This window comes from Camelina sativa, chromosome 11 (assembly GCF_030686135.1).
Source record: "Camelina sativa cultivar CO46 ecotype springtype chromosome 11, ASM3068613v1".
Classification (NCBI taxonomy): Eukaryota; Viridiplantae; Streptophyta; class Magnoliopsida; order Brassicales; family Brassicaceae; genus Camelina; species Camelina sativa.
The window spans coordinates 32,533,955-32,561,664 of record NC_141890.1 but is presented as its reverse complement, the minus strand read 5'-3'; the positions used below and the strand labels follow the sequence as shown (position 1 = coordinate 32,561,664).

At 33.3% G+C, this 27,710-nt stretch overlaps 5 protein-coding genes and 1 pseudogene across 7 annotated transcripts; 3 read left to right on the top strand and 3 right to left on the bottom strand.

Moving 5' to 3' along the window:
- Positions 1–684: 684 nt before the first annotated feature.
- LOC104771956 (homeobox-leucine zipper protein HDG5-like) lies at positions 685–5,734 on the top strand. Of its 3 annotated transcripts, none has more exons than XM_087472061.1 (11): positions 685–818; positions 1,365–1,533; positions 1,660–1,895; positions 2,352–2,469; positions 2,740–2,922; positions 3,016–3,540; positions 3,627–3,725; positions 3,812–4,205; positions 4,294–4,562; positions 4,655–4,750; positions 4,833–5,734. In XM_087472061.1, the coding sequence occupies exons 2-11, from the start codon at positions 1,387–1,389 to the stop codon at positions 5,241–5,243; spliced, it is 2,478 nt and encodes an 825-aa protein (XP_087328187.1). In that variant the 5' UTR covers positions 685–818; positions 1,365–1,386; the 3' UTR covers positions 5,244–5,734. The 3 variants fall into 3 exon arrangements, with proteins under 3 accessions (XP_087328187.1, XP_087328188.1, XP_087328189.1); XM_087472062.1 differs by lacking the exon at positions 685–818 and adding an exon at positions 1,161–1,249; XM_087472063.1 differs by lacking the exon at positions 685–818 and having other exon boundaries at positions 1,275–1,533.
- A 367-nt stretch (positions 5,735–6,101) lies between these two features.
- On the bottom strand, positions 6,102–6,737 carry LOC104724682 (14 kDa proline-rich protein DC2.15 pseudogene; annotated as a pseudogene).
- Positions 6,738–10,456: 3,719 nt separating this feature from the next.
- LOC104724681 (14 kDa proline-rich protein DC2.15-like) lies at positions 10,457–11,104 on the bottom strand. The gene has a single exon (XM_010443221.3). The coding sequence runs from the start codon at positions 10,985–10,987 to the stop codon at positions 10,601–10,603; it is 387 nt and encodes a 128-aa protein (XP_010441523.1). The 5' UTR covers positions 10,988–11,104; the 3' UTR covers positions 10,457–10,600.
- Positions 11,105–12,818: 1,714 nt separating this feature from the next.
- LOC104728512 (uncharacterized) lies at positions 12,819–13,700 on the top strand. The gene has a single exon (XM_010447477.1). The coding sequence runs from the start codon at positions 12,819–12,821 to the stop codon at positions 13,698–13,700; it is 882 nt and encodes a 293-aa protein (XP_010445779.1).
- A 222-nt stretch (positions 13,701–13,922) lies between these two features.
- Positions 13,923–16,238, top strand: LOC147934714 (uncharacterized). Its single transcript, XM_087472758.1, has 5 exons — positions 13,923–14,130; positions 14,317–14,891; positions 14,979–15,048; positions 15,523–15,744; positions 15,961–16,238. Exons 1-5 carry the CDS (start codon positions 13,923–13,925, stop codon positions 16,236–16,238), a joined length of 1,353 nt encoding a protein of 450 aa, XP_087328884.1.
- Positions 16,239–21,143: 4,905 nt separating this feature from the next.
- LOC104728510 (uncharacterized) lies at positions 21,144–23,374 on the bottom strand. The gene has a single exon (XM_019232007.2). The coding sequence runs from the start codon at positions 23,007–23,009 to the stop codon at positions 21,144–21,146; it is 1,866 nt and encodes a 621-aa protein (XP_019087552.2). The 5' UTR covers positions 23,010–23,374.
- Between the last annotated feature and the right edge of the window lie 4,336 nt (positions 23,375–27,710).

The following is a 27,710-nucleotide window of genomic DNA, read 5'->3' as shown; positions in this document are numbered from 1 at the left end:
GTCAAATACTTTTAATGAAATGGATTTAATTTTGTTATCAAAGTGAATAAGTGGTATAATGATAGGTTTTAAAGGAAAAAAAATACTTACTTAAGAAAAAATCTGATAGCTATCAATGCATTGAAAATATATTATTATTACTTTTTAAATGTCAAATATTTTTTATAAAATGGATTCAAATGATTTTTTAATAAAAATGAATACAAGTTATATAACCATAGGTTCCAAAGTAACAATATTACTTATGAAAATGAAATTTCTACAATTAAAAAAGGTGTATGAAACTATTCATTACAGTTTTAAAAATGTCCAATACTTCTTTTTTTTTTTATTAGTAGTAGGTTTTGTATTTTTGTTTGTTTGGCAATGCATAGCACTTCGTGACAAAATAGAATAACTGTAGTGTAACGCACGCACGCGGTAAACGCGTGACTGTATTTGACTTAAAAGTAAGAAAAAAAGGTTTGACTTGTGGAGGGGTCGCTTGTTTCGAGGGTGTAACGTACGGACTCCCACTAACATAACTCCACGTGTCAAGACGGTCAAGTTGACGGAAAGAGTTAGACGAGCGTTACTGTTTTTTTCACACGTTACACTCCGTCAATTTTCGCCGTTAAAATTAAAAGTCTGCCGTTTACCCTTCTGGTCCGGTAAGTATTTAATGAGAAATTTACTCCTCCATTTATTGCAAAAGGAAAGAAAAAAAAAAAAAAAAACTTAGAGAGAGAGAGAGACTGTGAAAGCTCCAAAAAAAAAAACTCTTTGCGATTCTTAGTTTTTTTTTTTCATTCTTTCATTTTTCTTTGAAGCTAAACAAGGTAAGAAAGTGAAAAGAAAAATCTCTATATGTTTCTATGGAAAAAAATCAGTAGAAACAGTAGCATTATCTAGTTTATGTTGTGTTTTTTTAATCTCTACACAAACCCTAATTTTTAGATTATCTCATGAACGTTTTTTTTGTTTGAATATTTTCTTCTTAATCCATATATCTTCTTCTCATGAATGCTCAGATAGTGTCTTTATATATATATATTTTTTTTTTAAATTAGTTGGACCTGTTTTTTCTTTAAAACTTTGAAAAGATTTCATGAGCAATAAATGTTTTTTTTCATCAGTTATGTTTTTTGCTGTATTTAATTTAAAATATTTTCTGAGCAAATGAACCGATCTAGCTGTCTTCTCTGGTAATTAAATCGTTTCTTTCATGCTTTGCTCCTCCTGCATTTGAGAGATTAATTTTAAGATTTTTGTAAGAAAAATATTATTTTTTGCATATCCATGCACTGATTCCTTCTTTTGAGTCTTTTACTTCTTCAAGATTTCAAAGTAAAACCCTAACTGAGAGCTTTGTTAATCATCATTAGGGTTTTCTAAATCTTCTAAGTGATGTTGTCAATCGGAGAAGGTAATGTGATGACTTCGGACAACATGAGATTTGCTTCGCAGCAGCCGTCTTCTTCTTCTTCTCCTGGAACAATCCAAAACCCTAATTTTAATTTCATCCCTTTCAACTCATTTTCATCCATCATCCCGGTTTGTTCTTGACTAAAGCTTTCCACATTTATTTCATAAATTTTTCTCCATTTTTGTTATTCTTGAACTTTTTCAAAGTTTTTTTCTTTGACTATTGAGTTTTTTTTTTTTTTTTTTTTTTTGTAGAAGGAGGAGCATGGCATGATGAGTATGATGATGATGATGGGAGATGGAACAGTAGAGGAAATGATGGAAAACGGGTCGGCAGGTGGGTCATTCGGGTCGGGTAGTGAGCAAGCAGAGGATCCAAAGTTCGGAAACGATTCTGATGTTAATGAACTTCAAGACGATGAACAACCTCCTCCGGCTAAGAAGAAACGTTATCACAGACACACTAATCGTCAGATCCAAGAAATGGAAGCGTATGTTTTTTTTGCCATTATTTTTACTATATGTTTTATATTATATAACCACTCGGGTGTGTTAGTTCTCAGTTCATTCTCATAAGTTTTTTGGATTTTTGGTTTTTAAAATCTATGAACTATATCGAAGTTGACACATCTAGTTCTACGAGGTTTGGTACAGTTTCAATTTGGTTTTAGTTTCGGTTTAGAAATGGATATTTATTTGTTTAATCTTGATTTAAAGGTTCTCTTTGATTACGGTTTGATACTAAATTAAATTTTAAAGAAATGAAACCAACAAAAAGGTAAAAAAATTATTCTATTTGGTTGTGGTTAGATTTTTAGATTAGTTTTTATTTGTTTTGTCGAACTGAACAAACCTTTGAGACATTTTTTTTGTATTATAAAAAATCTCATGATTGGAAATTTAACTTTTGATTTAAGTAGTGATTAAGATTATATATATCTTTGTAGGTTGTTTAAAGAAAATCCTCATCCAGACGACAAACAAAGAAAGAGATTAAGTGCTGAACTTGGTCTCAAGCCACGACAAGTTAAGTTTTGGTTCCAAAATAGGCGTACCCAAATGAAGGTAATTATCAAATTACTACACTCTCTCACTTTAATAGTAATCAAACATTGCTTTTCATGTATATATACTTTTGTAACAACTTCTATTCGATAATATCATCTTAATCTTCAAGTGTAGTGTCATCTTAAGTTTAAATAGAGTTGAGCATGAAAGTGTCAACTTGTGATGATGAATTCTTGAAATTAATAAGTTCATTCATAATAATTAATTATAAAAATATAGTTTTATACAAACTAGTTAATTGATTTTGTGAGGTCAATCAATATATAGGCACAACAAGACAGAACAGAGAATGCGATGTTAAGGGCAGAGAATGCTAACCTTAAGTCGGAGAATTGCCATCTTCAGGGGGAGCTACGGTGCCTCTCATGTCCTTCTTGCGGCGGCCCCACCGTCCTAGGTGACATTCCTTTCAATGAACTCCACATTGAGAATTGTCGCCTCCGTGAAGAGGTAAACTCCAGTTAATCCTAACCATTTGCATTCAACTAATTTGTATATTAGTGAAAATGTCCTGCACTAACACATTGACTCTGGATTACACAGCTTGATCGTATATGCTGCATCACTTCAAGATACACTGGCCGTCCGATGCAGTCCATGCCATCATCTCAGCCGTTGATCGATCCTTCTTCTACGCTTCCTCATCAACCTTCATTGGAGCTAGACATGAGCGTATACGCTGGGAACTTTCCAGAACATTCTTGTGCTGACATGATGATGCTCCCTCCACAAGATACAACTTGTTTCTTCCCAGATCAAACTGTCAACAACAACAACAATAACATGTTACTTGCGGAGGAAGAAAAGGTTATCGCTATGGAAATAGCTGTCTCTTGTGTCCAAGAACTGACTAAAATGTGTGAAACGGAAGAGCCTTTGTGGATTAAGAAGAAATCAGACAAGATCAGCGGCGAGATTTTGTGTCTGAACGAGGAAGAGTACATGAGGTTGTTCCCATGGCCAGTGGAGAATCATAACAACAAAGCAGATTTTGCTCGAGAAGCTTCAAAGGCAAATTCAGTCGTTATCATGAACAGCATAACGCTAGTTGACGCATTTCTAAACGCTGTGAGTAGTAGTGAACTTTTCACAAACAACTCCGATTTGGTTACTTTGTTTATAGATTAATTTTGTGTTTATTTTTTGAATTGAAGGATAAATGGTCAGAGATGTTCTGTTCAATCGTGGCTAGGGCCAAAACGGTTCAGATAATTTCCTCTGGAGTCTCTGGAGCTAGTGGTTCTCTTCTATTGGTAATCTAGTAATTCGATTCGATGCACCCTGAACAAACGCATTTGTTTTTTTGCTAATGGAATCTATGTTTGCTATGTGTTACAAGATGTATGCAGAGTTTCAGGTACTATCACCACTGGTTCCAACTCGAGAAGCTTATTTCCTACGGTATGTGGAACAAAACGCGGAGAACGGGAATTGGGCAATCGTAGATTTCCCGATCGATAGTTTCCATGACCAAATGCAGCCACCGAGTACTAATTCTCCTCATGAGTATAAGAGGAAACCTTCAGGCTGCCTCATTCAAGACATGCCTAATGGATACTCACAAGTCAAGTGGGTAGAGCATGTGGAAGTAGACGAGAAGCACGTGCACGAGACCTTTGCTGAGTATGTGAAAAGTGGGATGGCCTTTGGAGCTAACCGTTGGCTAGACGTGTTGCAGAGACAGTGCGAGAGGATCGCTAGTCTAATGGCTAGAAACATAACTGATCTTGGAGGCTAGTATACTAGTCTAAATTAAACCATATCCCCCCTTAAAACCCTTAAAACCGCCAAAATCACTAAATCTCTGTTTTCAATTTGCAGTGATATCATCAGCAGAAGCGAGGAGAAACATGATGAGGTTATCACAGAGGATGGTGAGAACATTCTGTGTGAATATAAGCACTGCCTATGGACAATCTTGGACAGCTTTGTCTGAGACAAGCAAAGACACTGTGAGGATCACAACGAGGAAAATGTGTGAGCCCGGTCAACCTACAGGAGTTGTTCTTTCTGCTGTCTCAACCACTTGGCTTCCATTTACTCACCATCAAGTCTTTGATTTTATCCGTGATCAACATCACCAGTCTCTGGTAATAAACAACCCCAAACTATGACTCTTCCCTCTGTTCTGTTCTTGATTATTATCATCACTTTCAAATTGAACGATTCTTTCTCTCTGCAGCTAGAGGTTTTGTTCAATGGGAACTCACCTCATGAAGTTGCTCATATCGCTAATGGTTCACATCCTGGAAACTGCATCTCTCTTCTTCGAATAAATGTAAGATTTGATTCAAACCCTAATTCAAAGGTTCAAGCTTTCGAAATGTTTCTTTAACAAGTTCGAATTTTTTTTTTAACAGGTAGCGAGCAATTCATGGCACAATGTGGAGCTGATGCTTCAAGAGAGCTCTATCGATAACTCAGGTAGCTTAATCGTCTACTCCACCGTCGACGTTGACTCAATCCAGCTCGCGATGAACGGAGAAGACTCTTCCAATATCCCGATTCTACCCCTCGGGTTCTCCATCGTACCAGTGAATCCTCCGGAGGGTATTTCCGTCAACTCGAATTCTCCTCCGTCGTGTCTTCTCACCGTCGCGATTCAGGTCTTGGCGAGCAACGTCCCAACGGCGAAACCGAATCTCTCAACCGTCACCACCATCAATAATCATCTCTGCGCCACCGTTAATCAGATCACCTCCGCCCTGACCAGCTCCGTTACGCCGGCGATCGCATCTTCCGCCGCCGTGTCCAAACAAGAAGCCAGCTGATTGACCGAATTACCCCTAAACCTCCTTGCTTTTTTTCAATCTCAGCGCAGTACCAAGTTAGGGGCAAATTGGGTAAAAGAGGGAGGTTAATAGGTAATTCGGTTATGGCTTCGAGGGTAGTTTGGGTAAAAAACGTAGCGTCTAAATGGGATAAGCCTTTTAGGTTATTTTCGGTTTATGTGTAAGGGTAAGATGAGAAACTAAGTTTATGTTTTTGGCTGTTTTCGTGGGTGGGGGGAGGGCCAAAACGGTAATTAGAGGAAGTCAAGAGCGCACCAGGTTGGGTAAGTTGACCTTTTTGTTTTCTGAACAAGATTATCGGTCTAACTGGTTTTCGGTTTAACAGAAAAGTGTAGCTGGTTCGGGTATTGACTTTCAACTTGGTTTGGTTTGACTCCTTTCAAATGTTTTTGGCTTATTTTGCAATTAGTTACCTTCTTCTTTTATTATAATACTTTGGCTTTTCGTATTGAATGCTTTGGTCTTTTCAATGATTTTCTTTTATACAAGTATCGAAATGGGACAACATATATTACCATTTTTAGTTAAAAGATATCGTGTAGTACTTCTCGTGAGAGGGATTTGAATGTTTGCTGGTTGAGTCTCATTTAATGATTAGTATTATGCAATGCATGCTAAGTAGAGTTAATTAGCAAATTTTAAAATTGTTAATATCTGGCGAATGTGACAGGAGTATATAACATGATTAAGTCCGTGCAAATACAAGTATTTTAATTATAACAAAGATTCCTACGGTTGGAAATTATATTCATGTTACTTGTGTCTATAATTTAAGTTTTATATGCATATGATGTTATGATGCGTATAAATAACTTATTTTAAACAGTAGCAACCTGCTTAATAAAAACAAAAGTCTCTTTATTTCATGAATACAACGAATTACAAAAACAGAAAAAGATATCATCAGGCGAGGAATTTAAGAAAGAAAAAAAAAACAAAAATGAAATGTGGAATCTAGAATCTCAGTTTAGAATGTGTTATCTCTAGGCACATTTGAAACCAGATGGAACCTTCTTACCGCAATGGTTTAGGACAAGGTTTAAAGAAATTGGAACGTTAAGGTTGATACCAAGAAGATTAGCCTTTAGGGCGGTGCAAAGACAGACTGCGGCTTCAAGATCAACTAAATTATCGATGAGAGCGCAACACTGGGACGTTGGTGGTAGAGAAACCTTAACCAAATCCAACACGTTAGCACATACCTTGAGTTTAAGAGCGTCTTTACATGTGGCTTTGTGGTAAGGAGACGATGGTGAGGGCTTCTTGTGATAGCTCTTGGATGGTGGTGGTGGACAAGGGACAGAAGTCGAGCTGACCAAGGTGAGGAAGATGACATTGAAGAGGAAAAGAAGAGCTATCTTAGAATAAGCCATTGATAAAGAAGTAAAGTTTCAAATAAGAGTATTTCTTATAAAAGGTACAAGAATTTTTTATAACTTTTCTTCTTTATCAAGCTTGTGATGTTTGTGTGAAGAATATGGAGATATTGATAGGGTTTTTATAGGTGAAGATTAAGATTGGTTTATGTGTTTTTAATTAAAAATTGACGACTGGAAACTAAACGACAACTTTCCATTGGAATGTTCATGTGAGGAATTATTTAAAATATAATGATGTATGAATTGATCTTACAAACTGTCACGACGATATTTTGGATCGTTGCATATGTAACATGCAATAGTCAATATATGAGTGGGTATATATAAAAATAAGACTTATAACCAGAAAGAGAGGGTTGTCACCATAAAACAATACTTTTTGTAAAACGAATGAAGTATATATTTGTGATCTATCAATATACTTTTTATACAAATTAACACCGGATGAAAACTGCTCTCAATTATTTCCTAATAATTAATATCAAGTTTTAGCTTTCATTTTTGTTCTCCTATTTTTGTGGGTTACTGAGGCCGAAAAAGTTTGGTCAGTTAGCTTAATTATAATTACAGATATTGGCCAATCTTAGAGAATAAACCACCGATGAAGAAGTAAAGTTATAAAGTACTTTGTCTTTCAGAGTTAAGGGATAAAAACAAATCCCTAAAACTATCTTTTTATGAATGTTGTGACTTGTGATGTGTTGTATGACAAATGTAGAGATGAGAGTTAGGGTTTTTTAGTTGTGTTTTAAATTATAAAATGACAACTATATATTGAATGAAATAATGCCCATGTGATGGGTTATTATTCCAAGTAGAATGAAATCTTACAACCTGTCAAGATATATTGAGTTGTTACATGCGAGTATGCAACGTGCAAAAAGAATAAAAGAATCTACTTGATTGAATGGACAATGACATATTTATATAACTTAATTGAAACCGTAAACAAATCAAGAAACGATATTTTGATTTATATGTGTACTGGAATTCGATGATCTTGTTATGTTTTTCAAATCAAGTTATTATGTTGTTATGCAATTGTTCAATAGAGAATCAGGGTGGCTGAGAGTGAAATTGTTCAATGTAGTTCGACTAACAACACTAGGAGTGCAAATGGTTGCACTAAATTAATAAGTTGAAAAAGTTAAAACAAATATTTAATTCACTTTTTACCATTTAACCTTATACAACCATTTGCACCATGTACTTTGAATTACGCTGGTTTATCTCACTAAGTAACTAAAATAGGTTTTTCTCCTCTACTGATTATAAATAACTAGAAAAGTATGGAATTCTCTGCTGGAGGAAAAATGTCTATAAGAAGTTTGAACTGAATCATGTTCCAGAATTATATATGTGCTATATTATCGACGTTACAATTTAAATTACAAGAGAATAAAATAGATATGAAAAAAAAAAAAAAATTCTCTTGCTCCTTCCAAAATTCATGTATGGATAGGTTATTTTGCTGATGCATATATCATTTTTACGAAATTAGAACAGTATGTCGCCAAAACTATCTCTATTTGAGCGAGAGCATACACAAATTAGCGTTTCAAGTTTAGAGTGAAGGGGAGTGAGGTTTTTTTTTCTTTTGTTCAAACGGGGAGTGAGGCTCTATCGTAAATTTATGCCCCCATCATTGAACCTTCCACGTTGTCTTTAAGGTAAAAACCATCTCATCAGAACTGAGCAAATGTCTATGTCCTTCCAAAGTCAATGTACAAAACCATCGATTCTTAAAAGATATAACCAAAGAAAAAAGGCTAGATTAAACATGTAGCCAATAATCCAGTTTTTTATAACCAAAATGGTTCCCGATTATGATTAGTAGTTTGAGTTAACAACCACGATTGAGCCTCAATTTTATCTTGTTTCTAAATATCTTGCAGATTTCTATTCAAATTATTAATAACTTTTTCATTTTGTACCTTTTGAATGTACTATAATCGACAAAAGATACATTGTTGTAAGATGGATTTTCGATAATAATTTATAATATACATACAGTAATTGTTATAAATATAAATATACTTGAGAAATATGTTTGTTTATTATTTAAAAGGATAAAATTTTGAAAATCAGTTATATGCGATCGAATTATATAGGTTGGTCCAAAATACTTTCCGGTTTCTTGGCTCGCACCAAAAAGCTGGTTTTGAAAACGCATATTCATGGCTAGATCTATATGTTAAGCTACGAAAATGTTCGAGTGTGTGTATGTAAGAGCGTAATGGTAAATAAGACACAAGCTTTGTTAACGGGGTTCAGATAACCTACATCCCTAGGATCTAGTCCAAAATTCATTCACTAGAAAAGGCTGCAACCTACAATTGCTATATGACACCCACCACTCTTTCCTAGAATTACAATGAAACAAGACTACCACTAATTGTCTTTTCCGACTAGTGTAGATCTTCAACAAAACCATCAAAAGATCTTTCTATCTTGTTGATTGGGCGACACCACACATCTTGTGTGCATCTCTCGAAACTACCTTGAAGCGCGCAAGTCTTCATGAAGCGTCTTCTCGGTATTTATATCAATTGCCCAACCCCTAGGTTAGCAACTTTCCTATTATACAACAAATAGGAGTTGGGAGATTAACAATTGTACAACCCCTAGGATTGACAATTTTCCTATTATACAACAAATAGGAATTTCCTATTATACAACAAATAGGAAAGTTTCTCTCCATGATCTCATCTTGAATCTTCCATTCAAGATGTTCGTCCAGCTCAACAACCGTCACTTGGCTTGTCCAAGTCGGCCTTAAGCTTCTGTACTCAAATTCTTCAATTCAGCTTCTTGTACTACTTCCTATATTAATGTCGGACTAGTACAAGAACTGCTTCAGACGTTTGATACCATCTCCGTTGTATCTGACCCTCTTGGCTTGTCCAAGTTGTCTCCAAACTTTTGTATTTCAACTCTTTAAAGTAGTCACACAGCTTGGCTTCCTGTACTACTTGACATACTACCTCCTGCACTATTTCGGAACTTCACATATGTTCTTACCGTAATATTGTCAAGTAATGCCTTAACATCTTTGTTAGTTCTGCTCATTGTCTTCACATACACATGTTCTGGACAACTTATAAAACTCAGTCAACACATTCACCTTCAGGTTTTGTTATGTTTCTTTTACCACCATTATATATGCTCTATATATATCTTTTATACTAATTTAGATTTATAGAGTAACTAACAATATTAAAAATAAGAGATTGAACAGGGACAGTCTTTCTATTAAAATTAACAACTTCGATTTCAAGAAAAAAAAACTATAATTGAAGGTTATGTTTGAGACTTTCTTCATGCTTGAAATATTTGGCTTCATTTTTTCTTTTTCTCTTACGTTTTCATTCTTTGGCCGTTTACTGATTTTTTAAATATTCAAATGCATGGGATAACTCAACACTTTTAGCTTCTTCTTTTCTTTTCTGTAGCAGTAACGAACTTATAAATACTTTTGGGATAGACCCTTTTGATGGGTATTATAGACTGTATAGACTCTTTTAATTTAAAAAGAAAAAAAAATCATGGGCTTAAAAATTAGCATATTTAAATTGTTAATATCTGGCGAGAGCCGGCTTCCATGATTATATTTGTTCCCCTGAGAGGCAAAGAAAATACTAAATTTGTTCCAATAGCATTTTTTGTCCTAGGTTCAGATTTATGTTTATGTAGTTGGTATTCAAATTTAAGTTCCATGGTATGATGTTATAATGCATACATGTATTTTTCTAGACATTATAAGCTTGCATATATCCATTAGTCAAGAAAAAAAAGAGAAGAGAATACGTACGATTGAACGAATACACCTTATTTCATTGATAAAACTTGTAACAAATTACAACATCAGATAATGATGGGAGTCAAAAGAAGACTTTTAAATTGAAACAAGAAACAAATGAAGTCATGATAAGAATCTCAATTTGAAATGTGGAATCTCTAGACACATTGGAAACCAGATGGAACCTTCTTGCCACAATGGTTTAGGACAAGACTCAATGAAATGGGAACATTAAGGTTGATACCAAGAAGATTAGCCTTTAGGGCGGTGCAAAGACAGACGGCGGCTTCAAGATCAACTAGACCATTGATGAGAGCGCAACATTGGGACGTTGGTGGTAGAGAAACCTTAACCAAATCCAACACATTAGCACACACCTTGAGTTTAAGAGCGTCTTTACATGTGACTTTGTGGGGAGACGATGGTGAGGGCTTCTTGGGGTAGCTCTTGGACGGTGGTGGTGGACAAGGGACGGAAGTCGAGCTGACAAAAGTGAAGAAGATGACATTGAAGAGGAGGAGTAGAGCAATCTTAGAATAAGCCATTGATGAAAAAGCAAAGTTTCAATAAGAATACTTAAAAGGTACAAGAAAACCCTTAAAACCTTCCTTTCTTTCTTTATCAAGCTTGTGATGTGTTGTGTAAAGAATGAAGAGACAGTCTTAGGGTTTTTATAGGTGAAGATCGAGATTGGCTTGTGTGTTTTAATATTACAAATTTACGAGTGGCAACGAAATGAATTAATTCGTTAATATATTGTTTGTTCCTTTGATACGATGGATTAATAAGATTTGGAATGATTGTTCTTACAACCTGTCAAGAAATATCAAGTTACATGCAACATGCAAAAAATATTAATTAAGTGGAGAAAGACGAGCTTACGACTTAAATCTAAACCGTAAACGAATAATGGATTTTGGAGTTATATGTGTACTGCAATTCGATTTTTGTTCTTTTGTGGTTACTGGGTTGTGCAAATCCCATGTGTTTACATAGAACGTTCATGTGATTTGGCCAATCTGATGATAATGTTTTTTTTTTTTCATTTTTCTGAATGGAGAGATATTCGGATAATAAATATAAACTTTATTAGAGTATAGATGTTATATATTATAAGTTTATATTAGTATATCGGGATAGATAACTTTTGCTTACTATTCTCGTATACTCTAATAAGTATAAATATACACTAGATTATGACCTGCGGTATACACGGGATAAGTTTTATTTATTTATTTTATTAATGTACTATTTTAATACTAATTTTGCTAATGTACTCTTTTGTTAATTTTAGTGATTTTGTATATAATTCGTGGTATACCGCACAACAATTTTGTTTAATACAATCTTAATTAAATCAGTTTGATTCGACATATTTTATATTGGTGTTGTTAAAATAGTACAATAAGGACTTAACCCATATTAAAGTATCATATTAATGTATTTTATTTTTTAGTATTATCAATTCAATCATGTAATGTCATATAACCCGTCATGTAATATAACTCGTTTGTTGTTTTGAAAATTTACTATGTTTAAATATTCATAATTTTAAACTTTTTATTAAGTTTAGATATATCAGTTATAAATTATAAACTTTTTAAAATTCTATAGTTTACTATATACGGTAAATTTACTATATATGTATGTTGAACACACACTTTTTATATTAATTGATAAATAAATGTTTGTTTTAAAAAATTCAAATCACAATATATGCAGGAAAAAAATAGAAATTTTTATTAAATTTATGTATTATATGATGATTCACTGCATTTAAATTTTAAAATAAAAAAAAAGATGATAGGAGAATAATTTTTTTTAATATGGAATAAATCTTCTAAATATCTATATTAATTATATAATATTATATATATGGATATTTTAAATATTTTAATTCTGTTTGGTTATAAGGATAGTAGAGAGAATTAACTAAACTTTGTTTGGATATGAATATAAACATTAAATGGTATTTAATGGTAAATGTTTCCATAAACATATTTTTGAGCAAAAAGTGCTGCAAAAATACTAGTATAGATTGTACAACACATTGATTCATTAATGAGGATTATACTTTTACACCAAACTTAATATGGTATCAGAGCAAAATAACAAACTTTTTTAGCTTCCGCATCTTTCTCATTCGTCATCTTCTTCAATTGTGAGAGCTAAGCTCCGAACTCATACGATGAGCTTACCGATCTCTCCTTCATTTGTTCAATTGTTCTTTGTGATCTATCTCGTCGTCTTTGAATTTGTTGCTTTCGCCATTGTTGCGATCTTGTTTTCCATTTTCTTTTAGCCGAAGCCCAGAATCTTTCTTGGATCTTCGATTCTTTCCTTTTCTTCTTAATTCAACCTATTGCGAGCTTCCCAATGGTAACGAACTATGTGAATTCAGCTGCGAGTCTCCCAAATCTTGATGGACATCGCCAAATCACGGATCAATATGAGAATCCTTATTTTCTTCATTCATCGGATCACGCAAGGATGATTTTGGTATCGGATCGTCTCACATCTGGATCTGATTTTCACTCTTGGCGCCGTTCAATGCGTATGGCTCTCAATGTCAGGAACAAGTTGGGGTTTATTGATGGAAGCATTCCACAGCCTCCTAGTGATCATCGTGATTCAGTTTCGTGGTCTCGTTGTAATGATATGATGTCTACATGGATTCTGAATTCTGTTTCCAAGAAGATTGGGCAGAGTTTGCTTTTTGTACCTACTGCTGAAGGAATCTGGAAGAGTTTGATGTCCCGCTTTAAACAAGATGATGCTCCGAGGGTCTTCCAGATTGAAAAGCATTTGAATTCGATCCAGCAAGGTGCTATGGATGTTACTGCGTATTATACCAAATTGGTTACTCTTTGGGAAGAATATAAGAATTATGTAGATCTCCATGTTTTTTCTTGTGGTAAATGCGAATGTAACGCTGCAGCTTTATGGGATAAACTACAACAACATGGAAGAGTAACAAAGTTCTTGATGGGATTGAATGAGGTCTATGAGCCAACACGACGACATATTTTGATGTTGAAACCGGTTCCTTCTATTGATAATGTTTTTCATATGGTGGAGCAAGATGAGAGACAAAAGACTCTAGTTCCATCAACAAAACTGGATAATGTTGCCTTTCAAAGTACAGGTCCAGCTGATCTTAACTCTGGTTATTACTCTAACAATCTTGAGGGAGTAAATAATGGAGGTTACTCTGGTCCTATGGACAATGTTTCTTATGCTGCATTTAGGCCAAGTTAGAAACCGTTTTGTACTCATTGTAGTCGTTCTGGACACACTATGTAAAAGTGTTATAAGCTCCACAGTTATCCTCCTGGTCATAATTTTGGACCGAGGCCTCCTCCAAACTCACAGGGTTATTCAACTTCTTATCAGCCACGTGCTCAAGTTCAACAATCCGGGGTGAGACCTCAGTCACAACAGCCGCACCAAAACCAATATCAGTTTCCAAGGCCTAATGCTATGGCTAATGCAGTGACTGGCTTGGTTCCTTATATGCCACCTCCTGCACATACAACAACTAACCTTGATCTTGCTAAGTTTACTCCAGATCAAGTTCAGTCTCTAGTTCAACAACTCAACACCCATCTTCAGGTTCAAGAGCAGTCGTCCCCTTTTCCAACGGCTACCATCACCGAACATGGAGCTATGGCTGCTAATGCTTATACTGGTATTGTCTTAATAGATTTTTCATCCACTAGTTTACGTTTTGAAAATCATTGCTTCAATTTTCAACACCATTGCCTTTCTTCTCTTTATTATGTCCTTCCACTTGGTAGTTGGATAATTGATTCAGGAGTGACTAGTCATGTTTGCTATGACTTAGCTTTGTTTAGTGAGACTTTTTCTGTCACAGGTGTAACAGTCTCTCTTCCGAATGGCACTAGGGTACCTATTAGCCATACAGGCACAGTGCATATCTCATCTACATTGTCATTGCATAATGTTCTTTATGTTCCTACTTTCAAATTTAATCTCATAAGTGTGAGCTCTTTGCTGACATATGCACATTTTTACTCTGATTCTAGCTTTATTCAGGACCATACTCGGGACTTGATGATTGGTAAAGGAGCTCTCTTACATGGTCTATATATCTTGGAGACTCATGTTACTCCTTCTATCAACTCTCAGTCTTCCTTTTTCTGTGGATCCTTGCTTGAAGATGGACACCTCTGGCATCAACGCTTTGGACATCCATCTCATGCCAAGTTACAACATATTTCTGGTACTTTACCTATAGCTAAGTCTAGTTTACCTCATCATTGCGATATATGTCCTTTAGCAAAGCAAAAACGTTTACCTTTTGTCTACCACAATAGATTGTCTGCTAGTCCATTCGATTTAATTTATTTAGATGTTTGGGGACCCTTTAAGGTGGAGTCTGTAGAAGGTTATAGGTATTTCTTAACCATTGTTGATGATTGTACAAGGGTTACCTGGATTTATATGATGAAGAATAAAAGTGATGTTGCTAGTATCTTTCCTGCTTTTATTAAATATGTTCACACTCAATATCAGGCTGTTATTAAAGCGATTCGTAGTGATAATGCACCAAAACTAGTTTTTGTTCAGTTAGTCAAGGAATATGGTATGGTTCATCATTTTTCGTGTGCATATACGCCTCAACAAAACTCTGTTGTCGAAAGGAAGCATCAACATTAACTAAACGTTTCTCGTGCTCTTATGTTTCAATCGAATTTGCCTTTGATTTACTGGAGTGATTCTATACATACTGCTGTTTTCTTGATCATTAGGACTCCTTCCTTAGTCTTAGAAAAAGTTAGTCCTTATGAAAAGTTGTTTCAGAAATAACCCGATTATAGTTTCTTAAAATCTTTTGGTTGCTTATGCTATGCTTCTACATTGCTTAAAGATAGAACAAAATTCATTCCTAGGGCAGCTCCTTGTGTTTTCTTAGGCTATCCACCAGGTTATAAGGGATATAAGATCTTAAATTTGGATACTAATGAGATATGTGTATCTAGAAATGTTGTTTTTCATGAAACTATATTCCCTTTCAAAAATATCCTGCAATCTTCCATTTCTACTGAGTTGTTTACAGATTCAATTTTGCCTGTTGCAATTGACATTGTTGACCAGCCTACATTGGAACCACCAGTACAAATGCATGATTCTGTTTCTCATCCTGAACCTGTTCATCCTAATCATGCATCATCCACATCACATATGCATGATTCTGTTTCTACTAATGAACCTGTTAATCCTACTTGTGCATCAACATCATCTCACTCTAGTGCTATTCCACTAGAGATTGTTTCTACTGGTACAAAATTGGTTCCACTAACCTCTGCTATGTCGAAGCGTCATGCCAAAACTCCATGTTACTTATCTAACTATTATTGCAACCTTATTCAAATTTCACAATCAATTTCTTCTTCTCCTTCTTTATTTTTGCCATATCCTATCGAATATGTTCTCACTTACAACCGCCTCAATTCTATGTATCAGTCTTTTGTACTTTCTTGTTCTATTGAGACAGAACCACAAAATTTTAAGCAAGCGATGGCTCATCCACATTTCCCTAAAGCTATGGATGTGGAGATTACTCCTCTCGAACTCCTTGGAACTTGGACTGTTGAGAGCTTACCCCCTGGTAAGACTACAATAGGCTGTAAGTGGGTTTACACGATTAAGTATAAACCTGATGGCTCGATATATCGATATAAAGCTAGACTCGTAGCTAAAGGTTACACTCAGATGGAGGGAATTGACTACATTGAGACTTTCTCCCCCTGTAGCAAAATTGACGAGTGTTAAGTTCATTTTAGGATTGGCTGCAAAATATGGTTGGACTCTAACCCAGATGGATGTCACAAACGCATTTCTTCATGGAACGTTGGATGAAGAAATCTATATGGTTTTCCCACAGGGATACACACCACCATCGAATGGGGAGTTGCCACCAAATCCAGTCCTTCGTTTACGAAAAAGTCTCTACGGTTTAAATTAAGCATCACGTCAGTGGTATCATTGTTTTTCTGCAGTCATTCTTCGAGCTGGTTTTGTTCAATCTCCTGCAGACAACACTCTCTTTGTTCGCCAAACATCACCATCATTCATTGCTCTGCTTGTTTACGTAGATGACATTATGATTGCCTCCAATAGTGACATAGAGTTGCAGGCTCTCAAGAATGCATTACATGTTGCTTTCAAGATCAAGGACATGGGGCCGCCTAAGTATTTTCTAGGCCTTGAGATCGCGAGGGATTCTACGAGAATTTCTATTTGCCAACGAAAATATACCCTGGACATTCTCAAAGCAACATGGATGCTAGCATGCAAGCCGTGTCCAGTACCGATGGATCCAAATGTTCATCTCAGTAAGGATACATGTACTCCTTTAGCTAACGCTACATCTTATCGGGAATTAGTTGGTCGTCTTTTGTATCTTACCATCACCAGACCAGATATCACCTATGCGGTTCACAACTTAAGTCAGTTTCTCTCCCGACCCACTGATATTCATATGGAAGCTGCTTATCGTGTTCTGCATTACCTCAAGTCCAATCCTGGACAAGGTATGTTCTATTCAGTCGATTCAGAGACATGTTTCAATGCTTTTGCTGATGCTAGTTATGCGAATTACCCTGATACACGATGCTTAGTCACTGGCTATTGTGTCTATATGGGAAAGTCTCTAATCAGCTGGAAATCAAAGAAGCAACATGTTGTGAGTCGAAGTAGTACTGAAGCAGAGTATCGGAGCATGGTGCTAGCTACTTGTGAGCTTCTTTGGATGTCACAACTTATGAAAGACCTGCGGATTATAGTGACATCGCCGGCCAAGTTATTCTGCGACAAGAAATCAGCGATTCACATAGCCACAAACCCGGTGTTCCATGAACGGACGAAGCATATAGAGGTCGACTGTCACATGGTGTGTGATCAAGTCAAGAATGGTTTCATGAAGCTGTTTCATGTTGCAAGCTCCAACCAGCACGCCGATATCTTGACGAAGCCTCTACAACCGGGACCGTTTCACTCTATACTCTCCTGCATGTCCATTTCAAGTCTCTTCTCTCCTTCAGCTTCAAAAACTTGAGGGGGTATATTAGAGTATAAATGTTATATATTATAAGTAAGTATAAATATACTTTGTACAACACTGATTCATTAACGAGGATTATACTTTTACACCAAACTTAATATATTATAATTTACAAATGGTGGCTACAAAATGAATCCAGTATAAATCGATATGTAGGTTCGATTACCAACACACCACTGGCTATATATTGGATTACAATCATTATAATTTCGTTAAGTTAATATGAATGGTCGTAAAGATTTGCTTATGATATATTAGGTAGAGTCCCGTGCGTTGCACGGATTACTGTTTTTTTGTTGTTAAACATTTTTGTTTTTATAAATTGAACTGTTTCGTAATTGAATTTTTTTTTCTTATTTGATAATGGGCATTCCCTTTTAGTTTTTATTTAATTTTATTTTTATTATGTGTTTTTGTATTCTTTTCATTACCTTTTGTATAAATATATTTGTTCACTCTTTTTGAAATGATCAAAGAAGTAAAAACCATTCTCATAGTTTGAAATAATTTTATTATTCATGCTCGTTTTGTTGGATTAGAAAATGTATTAAAGCTTATACTATTTCTATTCTATAATTAAGACTTGTTGTTTTGTGATGTAACCGGCTTGCAATATATTCATGATGAATTTTTTGGTGTAAATCTGTCAAATTCGATTAATATTATATTTGAAAATTATTTTTTTCGAAGCAGTTCTTATTGGTAAAATGCTTGCCATTTCACAGCATATCACTACTATGCCTACAAATCTTCTTAATATACCATTATAAATTAAACACATGTACTTTTGGAATAAAACAACTGAGTTCATCCTCCATTTAGTTGAATATCAGATAGTCATTCTCTTTTCCAAATAATAAAATATGATTTGCCTATATAAATAATTTTGGGAGTTGACCATGTATTAAAATATACTTTTATGAGGTTGGAAAAAAAAATACTTTTATGTATTTTGATGTCATCCATTCCTCGTATGTACATAATAATCATATTTACTTTTTAAAAAAAAATTATAAAAATACGCACTATATATACGAAGAGTTTAAAGCATGGTAAACCATGATGACACATCTATATATTTGTTCTATCCTAATCAGCACATGAATTAATATTTAATAGCTAATAAGAACTTTTTGGGAGGAAATAATATATTGTCTAAAGTATGATATTAGAACACATAATTATATAGGTGATGACCTTATTTTTGTTTGGAAGATTTTGTTGATAATTTGGGATATAAATATCAAATTTAGTTTCAACGTAAATAAATCATAAGCCCAAATATATGCTTTGGAAATTTAAAAATAATTATAATTCTCTTAATTTGTATTTCAGAAATGGGGACTACTGTAATTATTGTAATTTGGATTGTAATATTTATTTGTAATAGTTTTGGAAGTTAAAACTAAAAGTAGTCATAAAATTTTGGGCTGAAAATTTGCATTAAAAATTAATTTAAATAGAGTGACAATTTAATATTTAAGCTTGGTAGGACGGGTAGTAAGCTTGGTTTGTGTGGTATCAGCGTGCGTAAAGCTCATATATCTTCTTGAACCTTATATATAAGAATACAATACAAAGATATGAGGAATTTGTTTATTATATGCTGAGAAATACAAAAAAACTTTTGTTAATTATTGAAGTGTATATTATAACCAAGGGAAAACAAACCATCAAATAAAAAAACATAACAAAGCTGACGAGAAAAGAGGCTTAAACATTAAATCTCCTTGTGTATCTTTAATGAGAGAGTGTTAGGCACATCATCTTCCATGGCATCAGACTGTCACCTACTCACCAAACTCTCATCAGATTCTTCAATAACAATTTTTGATTTGTTTTTCTAGTGGTATTTTAGAGTCAAACATAGGAATTAGCTGATGGTAGCAGCTGAATATAATATAGTATAACTTATATATATAATATATCTATTCTAAATAAGTGACTAATCACCCAATAAAGCGTTGGTTCTTGAACTATTGGGATTCGAAAGTGGATGTGTTGTTCATGTTATTGGATAGTTTAGACATTACTACCTTTTATGGGAAATTTTTGGTAATTTAGCTTGGAGATAGGAGGAATGTAGGGCTTCAGTTGAGCAATAGATGCTATTAGAGAAAAAAAAAATTAAATTTAAAATCTAGGCTAGTTGTATGTACAAGAGTTATTTATAATATGGACTCGTTAAGTGGTAATATTTGGATTTTGACATATGGACAAATGGTCTGAAAGTTTTAATAGGTTGATTTTGAGAATGTTTGTTTTGCAGAGAATAGAGATGAATCTTCAAAAAATCAAAAAAAAAAAAAAAATACATATCATATAGTCTCTAAAATTAAAATATAGAATTATGCTTTTAAAACGATATTTCATTTTTTTTAACACATACAACAACAACCAACCAACCAACAAAAAAACACAAAAAAATGTATAATATCTAAGATAAAGTGAAAGAGAATGAGAAAATTAAAAATATGAGTATTTATAGGATGGGAAGTGATGAGAGTTACAATTTGGAAACTAAAATGTATGAGAGTTAATTCTAATTTATTGTGTTTTGAATAAAATTGAGTGGAAAATATAGTTAATGCTAAATTTATTTTATTTTTTAATATTAAAGTGTGAGTTAAATGTATATGATTAAATGTGTTTTATTCATGGTTTAATTGAAAATTTTTATTTTATTTTAGATTTATATTAAAGTGTGAGTTAAGTTTGTATGACTAAAAGTGTTTTAACTATGGTTTAATTGGAAACAATTTATCAGTTTTATATTAAAGTGTGAGTTAAATTTATATGGAAAAATGTGTTTTATTTATGGTGTAATTGGAAATATTTTTTTTTTTTTTTTTTTCAGTTTTAATATTAAAGTGTGAGTTAAATTTAAATAATTCAATGTGTTTTATTTGTGGTTAATCTTATTTGTGGGGAAGAGAGAGAGACGTAGAAGAGGAGAAGACGGGAACTCATAGATTCCGTTGTCGTTATTATCTATGGGGATAAGTCGATAAATTTGCAGTAGACAATAAATTTGTTGGGCTTAGTTAAAGTGGTCTATTAACTATTTACTACAAACATAACATACAACCCATTAACAATTTGTATAAACATGAGATAACAAAAAAAAAAAAAAGACAGATGTAGGATTTACTACAGATGCCACGTGGCAAGGAGTTAGAGCCTCCTTAGAAGTGTAACCCTACTTTATTATATTAGATATCGACTAGATAGACTTCCAAACTATCCAATAGAACAACCTTGGCATACATTATTCTTTCAGGATACACCTCCTTTGGTAATACTCCATCCTAAGTTTTTTTACACCAGCAAAATGGAATCTATAATATGTATTTCTTTTTCCTTTTTATTATATATAAAGCTTATAGTCTTCCTTGCCAAAGCTAGCCTTTCTGTTATCAAAGTCACCATCTTCTCGATTTGTTTATGGACGTGGTTTCAACTCACCATCTACTCGCATTGCATGCAGTGGCGGATCTAGAACATATTTTAACCCGGGGCACAAAATAACAATAATTTTTTTTATAAAAAATTATAACGATATGAAAATAAGTCGTTAAAATAAAAATAATAATAAGTCTTACAACAAAACAAATTTATAAAGTTATCCTACGTTCTTTCATATCCTGAAACATTTTCATCACTATTTCATTTGTCACCTTATCAAATAATTCCTTTTCAATAAAAGAGACTAAACAATCATTTAGAAACTTATCACCAATACAGTTGCGCAAACTAGTCTTCATAATGTTCATTACAGAAAAACATCTTTCAACCGTTGTCGTGGCTATAGGTAAAGTCAAAACTAGCTTCAGAAGTCGATAAACCTGAGGATGCGAAATATATTTCCTTGTCTCTACCATCACATGTGCAAGATCCCCCAGACTCTTCAAATTAGCAAATCTTTCATCTTTCCGGATATTATCGATGTACAAACCAAGTTGGTGTTCAAGTGATATTCGATCGACAGAAGTAAAATCTTCGGGATAAAACTCAGATAATCTCATAACCTTCAACGGATCAAACTCATGAAATGAATCAATATGACTTAAAGAAGCAACACAACCAATTAATTCAGTGTTTACCTCATCAAAACGATCATTAAACTCCTGAATTTGCATATCCAATACAGTGTAAAAGCACTCCACTTGATAATGATGCAAGTTGGTCATGTTGCTTCTTTTTCTTGGCTTTCTTGGGTCAACAAATTCGTCATCCATAATGAGCAACTCAGTGTCATGATTCTCACAAAAAGCAAAAACTTTAGTAAGAAGAGAATCCCATCCATCATCTCGGAGCTTGCATAATTGTTGTTTGGTGGATTTCACTAGGCTCATAGCATTCAAAATGTCTTGGTCTTTCCTTTGTAAAGCCACTGATAAACTATTCGTGAGACCAAGGATAAGCAACATCAATTGCAGGTAGAACACAAAATCAAAGGTATTAAAGTATTTAAGAAGACCATTAGCTTGTCGTCTTTTGGTACTATCAGAACCATTCTTTTCGATATACTCAAGTACTTTAATGATAATAGAAAATAAATCAACCAACCGCAGTAATGTTGTGTAGTGAGAATCCCAACGAGTATTACCAGGTCTCTGTAGTGAGAGTTCTTGATTCAATCCTTTTCCTGTCTTAATTTCACCTCGACTGATTCCTTCCTCGATTCTTTTTCGATATTCTTCTCGAATCATATCCTTTCTCTTACAAGAAGCTCCAACCACATTTACAAAAACAGAAATCATATCAAAGAAGTCTCCAACTTCAAAATGCTTTTTAGCAACTGCCACGACAACTAACTGAAGCTGATGAGCAAAACAATGGATATAATAAGCAGAACTATTTTCTCTCAAAATCAGAGATCTTAATCCATTAAATTCACCTTTCATATTACTTGCTCCATCGTAGCCCTGTCCTCTTAATTGTTTCATACTCAAACCATGTTTGGCAAACAATGAATCAATAACACATTTCAGAGATGCAGAAGTTGTTTCTTTAACATGGACAAAACCAATAAATCTTTCTTTGACTGTCTCATGTTTATCAACAAAACGAAAAACCACTGCCATTTGTTCTTTATCAGAAACATCTGCAGATTCATCCACCAACAAGCAAAATACATCATGATCAACTTCTTGAATTATAAATCTAATAACTTCCTTTGAAAAGCAATGCACTATATCTTTCTGAATTTCAGGACATATCATCTGATTATTTTTTGGAGCATTCTCCAACACAACTTTGCTTACTAGCTCATTCTGCCCTGCAGTATATTTCACAAGCTCTAAAAAATTTCCCCTATTAGTTGATTCCATTGACTCATCATGACCTCTAAAAGGTAATCCTTGTCCTAGTAAATATCTACAACAATCAATTGAAGCATTCAATCTGATTTTGTATTCATTTTTGACTATGTTATCTTGCTTATAAAAAGCATGAACAATTGATTGACTTTGCTTCATCAAAGCATCAGCATTTTTTAATGCATTAATGTGAAAGCTATTCAACGATCCTACATGATCTCTTAAACTCTGGGGATTTTTCCAAGTATAACAAATGCATCACTTCCACCTTTATTTTCTGTGTAATCTCTAAACAAGTAGCAAAACAAACAATAAGCTTTGTCTGTTTTCACACTGTATTCCAACCAACTGCTATAGAGATCAAACCATTTTGGATTGAATCTTCTCAACTTTTCTCCTGATAGTGTTTTAGGAAAATCATGACTTCTAGGTTGACAAGGACCTCTAATCAAATATTTGCGTCTTACCTCATCTCTTTCATTAGGATGATACTCCAATATTCTTTTTCTATCTGCTGGATCCCAAGGCAAATCTACAGGAATTTTTTCAGGACGTTGCTTCAAACTTTCTTTTGAAATAACTATGAATTGGAACCTAACAAAAACACAATTATATTAAATTATTAACATAGTAAAAACGAAGTTTAGATTACAAAATTGGTATATCAATGAATTATCATATAAAAGACAACACACATGCCTTACAAAGATATAAATAACAAACGAACAAGATTTCATCTGAAACTGAACAAAATTTAATTTCTTCTACTGTAATTTTAATATAAATTAATAAGAAAGTACTTACGGTGGACATGTTTGGTAGCTTGAAAACTAAGGAAAAGTAAAAAAAACAGCAGAGAAATAATTTAGTTGTCGATAGAATAAAACTAGGTCAATGCCTATCGTTGTTAAAAAAGAAACTAGGACTAATCTATCATTGCACGACTAAAAAAGTATTATGGACTTTTTTCTGTTTAATTATTTTGGGCTGAAACATTAATTATGGAATTGGTTTGGAGATCTTTTGTTTTAATACACAAGGTCGAACAACTTTTTTATTTAGTTAAGTCAAAGTTAATATATTAAAATTATATATAATTATTTTTTTTGAAAAAATCAGTGTCAGGCACGTGCCCAACCCCCTCTATGCTCTATATCCGCCCCTGATTGCATGCATGTGGCAAGTTTGATTTATCGCTCAGGACTTCGAATTATGGAGATCTTCCGTCGAAATATCCTATGCATGTATCTAGCGGGGAAGCCTGCCTAATAATTTTAATAGAACGACTGTGCCGTTTAGGCCCAAATACTGCAAATTGATTTTGGGTTTTTCTCTTAAATGCTTTTTATTAAAGAACATGAAAGAAAAGTCGTGATACGAACATTGCCCTAAATTTCCGCATTTGATCATTCTGAGTTTCTGACCAATCAAGATTGACATATTTTTTCAAAACAAAGAAGGCAAAGATAAAATAAAATTTCATTTTTTCTTTTTGCTTTGTGGCGATTGAAAAGGTTTGGTTTGTCTTTAGCCTAACAAGTAGAGATATGTGGCCTTCCAAGTATATCATAATTTTCTTATAACAGTATTCTCATAAGACACGTTAGAAACATTATTTTGTCTCTTGTATCAAAGACCATGGATTTGATATTTGTAATAATGAATTTGCTTTTGCTGAAATGTGTACGAGTTCAGTGTTTCTGATGACTAGCAACCTAATTAACATTTTTTCAAACTTATTACAAATCTTAGTAGAAATATTTACACCAAAATTTATCAAAAATAAATACTACATATTTACAACAAATGGTATGGCATATCTTGTAAGCATATACTGAATCAATGTTAGTATACATTACTAGAGAATAAATAAATGAATTTATCTCCTAATGAACCCTCAATATACAACTATTTGGCTTTTTTTGGATTGGCAAATAAGAGTAACATAATTGTTGCAACAAGCTTTATACTTTTTCTGATTTATAGAGTAAGATTTCGTTGGCTGCAATAACAATCTTATAAATTTTAATATTCTGAAAAGGAGAAAAAAAATGAAAATTCCTTGAACAAAACAATAAGTCATGCATGATTCATTATTATGAATCGACTAATGAATTTGTTGATGGACTAAAATATGTTAATATCTTGACAAAAAATAACATTAAACTTCGATAGTTTGGTCCAGAAACTATAAGAGTTTTAATAAATGATAAGAATAAGGTATGTGGTGGTGCGGCCGTCATGAACACAGTGTACTGTTTTTTGTGACCTCTCGTTTTCTGTATTGTCCAATATTCACCATTTATTTGTTATCTTATCTAATTAAATTATTTTTGTTTAGCTCCAATCTTTTTTTTTCTTCATTCATTTGTTTGTTGTAAAATCAACAGTGTGTAAACGCGGGAAAAATGACGGCAGTTTAACAATAACATTATTCGACGTCGGCTGTTCCTTTTTATGTTATTTTTCACGTCTAAACGTAAAGCATAAGAATCGAATCTACTTGATAGTTTCTGTCTAACTACAATTCATGAATTTTGTTTATTATAGAATTTGGATTCAGTTTCTATTTTGTTTTTTTTTTCTCGAAATATTTTGGTTAGATGAGAATCTTAATTCAAAATCCATGTTTCGTAGTATCTTTATTCACTTTTCGAAAGATGCAATTCGACTGAAATATAGTTTTTGAAAATATTAAACACTAATTCATCATCACTTTTTGCAATTGTTCTTTGTCGTAGATTTATTCAAATTGTGCTTGGGAATATAGTTTCTTTCAAGCTACAATCGTAACCTTTACTATGTGTTGTAATTTTAAATCTAGAAGAAAAATAAATGGTGGTAAACTACTACTTAGACTAGGTTTAAAAACAAACGTGATGGAAATAAAACTGAATAAGACTTGGTCAAACAAATAGTATAAGATTAGGAGAAAAGTCGGTCAACTAAATTAGAAAAAGATACGGTTTGGTCATTGTCTCTTTAAATTCCGAAAGCAACAGACAAAATTGCGGAAAGATGCAAACACACTTGTAGTAATTACCATGTTTTGTTTCTTTAAGTAAAAAGAAGTTGTTCAGAATTTTGAGTTTGACCCGTAAATTTTTATTTTGAGTTCAAATGTTTTAGTGCCGTCATTACTTACTAACTATTTCTCGATTCGTGTATCCGTAAAAGTACCATTTTTGGAATACAGGATTTTGAACAAGTACACAGTCTCTCTCATGTACTCATTTTAGGAATTAAAGTCTAGAATCAGTTAAATTGGATTACCATCGCCAGCATTTAATTTCTTCAATATTCTTGTTTTTTTCTGAAGTATTAGTACATGAAAATACACATTAAGATTATAATTTTAGAGAGCTAATCATATCAAATTTGTCTAAGTTATGATAGCACAATCAGAATTATGCATATTTGTAAATATATTCTATACTATCTCTCTTAAATCAAATAAATAAATATTTAGTTTGGAAACGGATAATTACGTATATGGAGTTAGAAGTAGATTTGTTAATGATGGTTGGAGGTTGGAACACGTAAGATAAAAGATAAGTGATTTTTATCCACTGCCATAGCTTTCCATCAAAAGATATGATAATCTGGAATTTCTATGTGTATTTTATAGACAAATGAGGAGTGAACAGTGAGAGTATACAATTTTTTTGCCGTTTGAAATTTAATACTTTTGGTTATGTTCCAAGTGTTATTGGTTTGACTATGTGGGATGATATTATTGGATCTGCGAGTCCAAGGCATGTTTAATTGGTTATTTTTTTTATATAAATAAAATCTGGAAACTCCAATTTTTCACAAAAAAAAAAAGAAAGAAAACCAAATAAATAAATATTTTTAAAAAACTTCTGATGAGTTGGTCATAACAACAAAAAAAAGGTTGGTCGTTGCTACCACTATAAAACTAACGTAAGTTCCATACTTGCATGTTATTGCTTTATTTTTTGTCGTTGTTGTTGATCAGCAAGTGATTGTTATGCATGATTATCCGTGTTATAAGTGTAAACGCATACATGTTTATACTCTATAGCCTATAGGAGTAGTGTTTTCTAAATGATCTAAATGGCAAAAGGGTGTGATTGGTCAGAAGGTTGACTTGAGGCCAGAATGTCCATCTCTCCGCATCATCCTTATTAGCTGTTAATTGGATATTTCGTATGTTTGAAGTCATAATGAGTTTCTCCCATATCACCTTCGTTAATATGGCATATAAACATGACAGTTGGTTACATCAATAACTTAAAAACAAAACTACTATGACATATTGACATGTAGGTTACGATCCATCTATTGGTCCCATTGACTAATTTACAACTTATTTTATGTACACATGTCACAACCCATATCTCAAAGATTCCAAATCGAAAACATTTAATTCTTATAAATAATATTATCTAAGTTACCACTTCCTAACTGGATAATGCACATCTATGATATATTGTTTCCGACTGGATATCTATTGCATTTAATATATAGTCACCATATAAAATATCAAGCACTTGGCAGGAAACATATATTATATACCACGTACAAGCTTTAATAATACCAATATATAGTTGGTGATTTAACATCGGCTGGTCCATAATAATTAACCATAAATTCATAGATGATGTCATATTGAATACAATATTACTATGTGAGCAAGATATGTAATATATCATTTGTGCACAAATCAAATATATTAAAATAGTCTATGAAAATACTATGAAATGAGTATATGTTTGATCTCCAAATCAAAGTTGGATAATTAACTAAGACTTAGACGAGAGTGACATATATTTTTTCAACGTTCAAATGTATTATCGTTTTGTCGTTAAAGGGAATACAATATTTAAGAGAATATAT

Coding starts and splice junctions, on each gene's coding strand:
- LOC104771956 (XM_087472061.1), top strand. CDS start 1,387: ATGTTGTCAATCGGAGAAGGTAATGTGATGACTTCGGACAACATGAGA. Junction 1,534..1,659: donor CATTTTCATCCATCATCCCG/GTTTGTTCTTGA, acceptor TTTTTTTTGTAG/AAGGAGGAGCATGGCATGAT. Junction 4,751..4,832: donor TCTCTCTTCTTCGAATAAAT/GTAAGATTTGAT, acceptor TTTTTTTAACAG/GTAGCGAGCAATTCATGGCA.
- LOC104728512 (XM_010447477.1), top strand. CDS start 12,819: ATGGTAACGAACTATGTGAATTCAGCTGCGAGTCTCCCAAATCTTGAT.
- LOC104728510 (XM_019232007.2), bottom strand. CDS start 23,009: ATGAAGCAAAGTCAATCAATTGTTCATGCTTTTTATAAGCAAGATAAC.
- LOC104724681 (XM_010443221.3), bottom strand. CDS start 10,987: ATGGCTTATTCTAAGATTGCTCTACTCCTCCTCTTCAATGTCATCTTC.
- LOC147934714 (XM_087472758.1), top strand. CDS start 13,923: ATGGCTAATGCAGTGACTGGCTTGGTTCCTTATATGCCACCTCCTGCA. Junction 14,131..14,316: donor GGCTGCTAATGCTTATACTG/GTATTGTCTTAA, acceptor TTTCTGTCACAG/GTGTAACAGTCTCTCTTCCG. Junction 15,745..15,960: donor ACTAGAGATTGTTTCTACTG/GTACAAAATTGG, acceptor CTATTGAGACAG/AACCACAAAATTTTAAGCAA.